The sequence below is a fragment of the Galleria mellonella genome, unplaced genomic scaffold (assembly GCF_026898425.1).
Source record: "Galleria mellonella isolate WM207_F2 unplaced genomic scaffold, CSIRO_AGI_GalMel_v1 utg132, whole genome shotgun sequence".
NCBI lineage: Eukaryota > Metazoa > Arthropoda > Insecta > Lepidoptera > Pyralidae > Galleria > Galleria mellonella.
Window position 1 is genome coordinate 2,561,316 of NW_026441989.1, and position 6,362 is coordinate 2,567,677.

At 31.1% G+C, this 6,362-nt stretch overlaps 1 protein-coding gene across 1 annotated transcript; it reads left to right on the top strand.

Moving 5' to 3' along the window:
• Positions 1–810: 810 nt before the first annotated feature.
• LOC113518354 (nucleoside diphosphate kinase 7-like) lies at positions 811–4,362 on the top strand. The gene is made up of 7 exons (XM_026903239.3): positions 811–1,029; positions 1,105–1,385; positions 1,591–1,752; positions 2,445–2,643; positions 3,131–3,376; positions 3,696–3,809; positions 4,109–4,362. The coding sequence occupies exons 1-7, from the start codon at positions 1,027–1,029 to the stop codon at positions 4,247–4,249; spliced, it is 1,146 nt and encodes a 381-aa protein (XP_026759040.2). The 5' UTR covers positions 811–1,026; the 3' UTR covers positions 4,250–4,362.
• The last annotated feature ends 2,000 nt before the right edge of the window (positions 4,363–6,362 follow it).

A 6,362-nucleotide genomic window follows, 5' to 3' on the forward strand; every position in this document is an offset into this window, starting at 1 on the left:
GGTTTCCGTATGCAGCGTCCCGTACTACCGTACCATTTGGCCATAATCAGGTACACATCTGAGCACAATTTGCAGACACTTCTTCTCGAACAAAATCGACCCTTCGTCCCTCGACGGGGGTTGAAGTGCAATGGCCTAAGCCGAGGTCCGAGCTGCTCTGCCGTTCTTGGGTGTACGTCGCAGTTCATCGGTAAGAGTTGATACTTCGCCGCTCCCCTCTCACGGGCTTGGAGTGCCAACTACATTTGTCCTTGCACGCGCCCATTGAAGCTATAAATTGAAAGACTACATTTCACCCATCTGGGAAGAATTCCAATGCAGAGACCTGGGGATAGCTGCCCCAGGCCGGGACAGAGGAGACTGCCCCGAGGCCTTCATTTAACCCTCCTACCAGAAGGGTAAGAAGACCTTTCGTCATTGTCGTCGAAGCTATAATAATAGGCCACAGATGGCCTTTATATAATACATACATGTAAAGGCCATGGCCAACAGCATTTACAGATCGAAAAAATGTAAATAAATAAAAAAGTAAAACAAATGCACGAACTACTAAAAATAAACTAATTAATAAGTATTAAACTACGAAATATATCACGATCACTAAATATCAGAAATAAATATTTATATTACTCCAAAGTAAAGATGCGTCCGCCAAGTTTAATGTTTCTCGCCACTTTCGATTACTTTCCGAATTGTCTGGTTTGCTAGTCCTTAATATAGATTAAGGATATATTAATCAAAGACCATCTACGGTCTATGAAAAATTTAAGATTTTTAGATTTTGACATTTACGACTGACAGTAACGACAGTTAATTTGACAGTTGTTTGTTGTTGTTATTTTCAGATTCTAAATATTTGTAATTTTTTTAGTCAATTATCCGAACAATTTATTTATTTTGGACAGAAATTGTACTGACACAAATATCTCTCACTCTCTTTAGTATTTGAGATTTGTGTTTGTATTGAAGCAAAACAGAATCTGCTCTTTTTGGATATTTTTTTAATAATTTCGTTTGAATTTTCCAATGGTAAAATTTTGACCCATTTGTAATTTATTTACTTGCATTTGTTCTTCAAAGCAGAATATAATAATTAATTTTCAGGAAGGGGCTTACAAAGATAAATATTCATTTATTGGCGAATGGTATGATAACCAGGCAAGTCTTATACGCCGGTTCAACGTGTTTTATTATCCTACCGATGATACTATTGAAATGTATGACTTAAAAAATAGAAAGACTTTTGTACGAAGAGTAAAAATAAATGGAATTACTTTGGAGAATTTCTATATTGGCTGTACACTGTACATTTTGGGTCGTTTAATTAAGATTGTGGATTTTGCATGCGAAGACACTAAAAAGAAGTTGCAAAAGGATATGCAAGTGTAGGTACATCTTTTTGGATTATAAAATATAAATGTATAAGTAAATAGTTACGAAGTTTGTTAAGTTACAGTAGTAGGTTTGTGTATTATTATTTTTGCTTAGTTTATATTGTAACAAAATTTTTTTTTTTTACATTTCTAAATGTATTTGATTTTAATTTCTGTCTTATAATAAAATATGGATTATTTTGGTATAAATTTTTAGTACATTTGCTATGATCAAACCAGTACCAACAAATGTAGCTGGTAAAATATTGACACATTTCTATGATCATGGATTGCGAGTAACAAAAATGAAGAAAACAAGATTGACAGCTGATGATATCAATATAATTTACTCCACTCAAGTCACTGATTCAACATTTCCGTAAGTTAAAAACAATCATGTCAAATATCAAGGATTGATGCAAAAGATGATTTTGAATTTAAGAGTGTTAAAAAAACTAATTGTGATAATTAGGATGCCATCAAAGCATCTATAAATTAATAGAAATTAAATTAATTTACAGGGCACAGAGGAATAACATCTGAGTCCTCAGAAGTAGCAACTCATGGGGGTATCATGGGTGAAACAGTATACTCTGTTATGTCCATGGTACTGCTCATGTTTATAGGCGATGGTTACCACTTTCCATCAGATGGGCTATCAGCTTGTTTGCCATTCTAAGTTGTATAAAAAAAAATAGAAAATTAAAATTAGCAAAATTAGAATTGCTAAACACTGTGTAATATATTTCACAAAAAGAACTTATTTGATATAAATAATAAAAATACATCAGAACTTTTTTTTTTAAATTAGACAATTTTTTTTTATAAATTTATCTACATTTACAACTTATTTACATAGTTAAAAATTATTATTACAGCAATAAGTCTCACTGATGACTAGTGGTACATTGATAGATTTATATAAAGAAGTAAATAAAGAAAATAGAATTGAAATAAAGATTTTTAAATATAAAGTATTTTTTTTATATGAAACATATAAGGAATAATTTAAACAGTTTTTATGTTTTAGTTATAGTAAAAATAATATTTATAAATTGCCTTTATTTCTAGGTTTTTGTTAGATTTTCTTACAGGACAATTAGTTTATGGGTTAGAGCTAGTTGGAAAGGATGCAGTAACAGTTTGTATCAATATTTTTGGAGATAATGATCCAATGAAAGCTGCTCCAGGCACTATAAGAGCGCTGTATGGAACAGATCCTGTAAGAAATTGTATACATGTTTCATCTAATCCTGAAACTGCAATAAAGGTAGATTTTCAAAAACAATTTTTAATGTTATAGTAGTTGTACATATAGTTGTATTGATAGGAATTAATTCTGAAACATCATTTTCTATTTTTAATTTTGTTATCATAAATATTACATCTATGGCAAATTTCTTGTGATTAGATAATTTTGAGAACCTTTTGCAAATTATAGAAGTTGATTGAAAATTTCTTTTTTGTCAAAAAACTCAGCTGTTGTTTTTTAAATAAAAGATGAGTTTTAGTATAACTCAGCTTTTGTTTGAAAACAGTCATAAAATAAAAATTTAAAAAAAAAATTTGAGCTAATACATTGACCATATTAATGCTCAACTTCTTTTCATACATATATGAACTATTAGTTTTACCAGAATTGAGGAAACATAACACTTGACGACAGTTGGTTGTAATTTTTATAAATTCCAAGTCTAAGGTATTTTAAATAATTTTTTAATGATGATAAAATGAAAATATGTTTTCCTTGTTTCTAGGACATTGAATATTTTTTTCCACCTCCACCCTTACGCTCTGTGCGGCTACGATTGACAGCAACATTGTCCAATTGTACATTGTGTATAGTAAAACCACATGCAATTCGTGAAGGGAAGCTGGGAATCGCTTTGGAAATTATAGATGAAGCTGGATTTGATATTACAGCACTTAATATGTTTATTGTTGAGAATATAAATGCTGCAGAGTTCTATGAGGTGTATAAAGGAATTGTACCTGAATACAAGGTGATTATTTTTATAGGATTTGTTTTATTGAAATTTAATCATAATTTATTTTTACTTTCCTGCAAAATTATCAATTAACTTATAAACCAAGTATAATTCGAAATATACTTGTTTATAGTTTTTTAACATCCAGTTTTAGTTGTGCGTATTACAGTCTGATATCTTTAAAACTACTAAATAATTTTATAAAATAAATATAAAGGATGTCAAACTATGATCTGTGATTAATTACAAATACACATAGAATAATAATTGTGAGGTTGTAACAAACAAATATTTTGTTTCTGTAATAATAGATATACTTTATGAATTGTTACAGGGCATGGTTGAGGAGTTATCTAGTGGACCGTGTGTCGCAATGGAGATAGTTGCTAAAGATAAAAGTGTTAACACTGCTGTTGAATTTAGAAAACTAGTCGGCCCTTCGGATCCAGTAAGCTTCTGTTTGCAATTTTTTTTTTATTTAATTTGGAACCTTTCCAACACTCCTGCCACAGGGACTCTTGAGTTATTGTTATTCTTGAGTACTAGTGTGTTATGCCTCTATACACGGTAAATTCTCTACCATATTTTACCCTTAAAATTATAGTCATGCAAGCATAATTGTCGGCAATACAAATGAGACATAGGTTTGCATGATCAAAATCAGCTGCATGTGATTTTATAAAAATCTGCCTTTGGTATAAAGGATTAAAGTGGAGTCATTTTATTATAATTTTTATTTTGTTCTAGGAAATAGCGAGATTATTGAGGCCACATACATTAAGAGCAAAGCTAGGAAAAACTAAAGTTCAAAATGCAATACATTGCAGCGATTTAGCCGAAGATGGGTTACTTGAAGTTGAGTATTTTTTCAAAATATTGGACTTGTAAAGTCGATTTTAAATAACAAGACTGATTATTATCTTATTATTTTTGTATTTTTAAATTTTGAGCTGTGATCGTGGTTCTGAATAATGAGGATATAATAATAATATAATTATAAACATTTTCGTTTTTTTTTTTCATCAGTTTAATATATACCAACATAATAAATATGACCATACTCAAACTAATTTCCAGCATATCTATCTTCAAATCGACAGTAAAGACAGCTTTAAAAAAACAGCACAATACCTTTCCAAACAACTTACAACATAATTTTTCGATGTTTCGGGTGCTATGGGTGGCAGTAACCACATAGTACCAGGTGAGATGTGTATGTATGTGTGCCAAAACCAATCACTATGAAATTTGTTATACATATACTATATGCGATGAAGAAAAATATAAACTACTTTTTATCCCAGTCATTAAATATATCCTGGTTATGCAGATGAAGTCACGTCTAAAAGCTAGTATAGACTTAATATGATTTATCAACGAAACATTGGTACTATATTAAACAAGATATAGTTTTAGTAGGTACGTAGCAAAATATGTCTCACTGTTTTATTATAAGTATTAGTTATTCAAGAATATCGAAGAAAAAAAGATGAAATAAAATTGAAAACTAGTTTTGTCTTTTAAAATTAGGCATTTGTTATCTAAGAACAAGGAATAATTCGAAATCTTTTCTATTCGTGTTATGATTATCAAAATTATTCGCTAGAGGCACAGCTTCTTTTCTATCCGTTAGTAGCGCACTAGTTTTTTTTTTTATTACACAGAGGGTAAACGAGCGTGCTGCTCATCTGATGTGATTACCGCCTCCCATGAGCACCCGCAAAGCCAGAGGAACTGCAAGTTGGCTGCCGGTTTTTTAAAAAGAAATATGCTAAGTTTTCGATACAAATTATCGATGAAAACGAGGACGAGTATTTATATTTTTGTACAACTCGCACCAGGCGGCAGTCTGAAGTTTGAATGATATTTTATTTTAATAATTTACAACATTATTACGGGGACCTCAAATAATAGTTAGGATAAGGGTAGGAAGGTGATGATGATAAATTTACAACTTTTACAAGCATTTAAATTACAAGTATAATTAGCATAGCATAACATTACAAGTTATTGACATTACAATCATGTAAAATATCAATTTTCATGTCTCAGGTTAGTCGTATTCCGGTCAGTTTCTTGTCGAGATTTAGACATTATGTTGAGCTTGTACTATGTGAGTCCTGTTGTAAAAGGACCAACAATTAAAGTTTTCTTGAAAATAAGAAGTTACAGGAAAATCACGGATCTTTTTAGTAATTTGAACAATAAACAAAGGATAAACAATGGCCTTCTGTAACAGCCAGCTGTAGTATGTGTTTGGATTGTAAATATTAATATCAATACTAATATTAATAAGATGCACATGTATATAATAGCTTGATTGTTCTTAACAATAAAATTGTCCATATATACCTACATGATACAGTGATAATGCATAAATAATTTATTACTAGTGTAGGTATATTATAATTCCATTATAAAAGGGAGAAGGGATTGTTATTAATGGGGTTTAACCGACGTGCTAGCAATATATCCTAACAGATCGACCTCCACGCGGTTCACCCTGAAAAAAAAAGTGGTTAATTCTAGTGGAATTCGTTACAATGGACTAACTGACCTGTTTTCATCGTCACCTATCATTCCTCACTGGTGCCCCGCTAGCGTATACCGATAGCGCAGGAGGGGTTACCATTCCAAAAAAGAACTCCATTATAGAGGCATGATTGGACATTTTCCTATTTGATTCTGTGGCTGAAATCTTTTCGCTTTAGATTATTTAATTTGTGGCTAATTGGTTTACAATGTAAGAAGATTTCAAATAATACGTGCTTACGACTGGAAATCTCTAAATTGTTAGTCAGAGACATTTGACCTACTTTGATTTTAGTGCATCGTTGTAGAGTATTTAACACTCGAGAAGGTTTTTGAATGATGTCCTAGGTCTAAAAACGATATGTGAAACATAGAAAATTCATGATGTATGGAAATTGATACAATAAGCTTGTATCGTCGCTGATATACCATTTTACTATTCGAAAGCTTCTTTGCGTTAGCGGTTTCG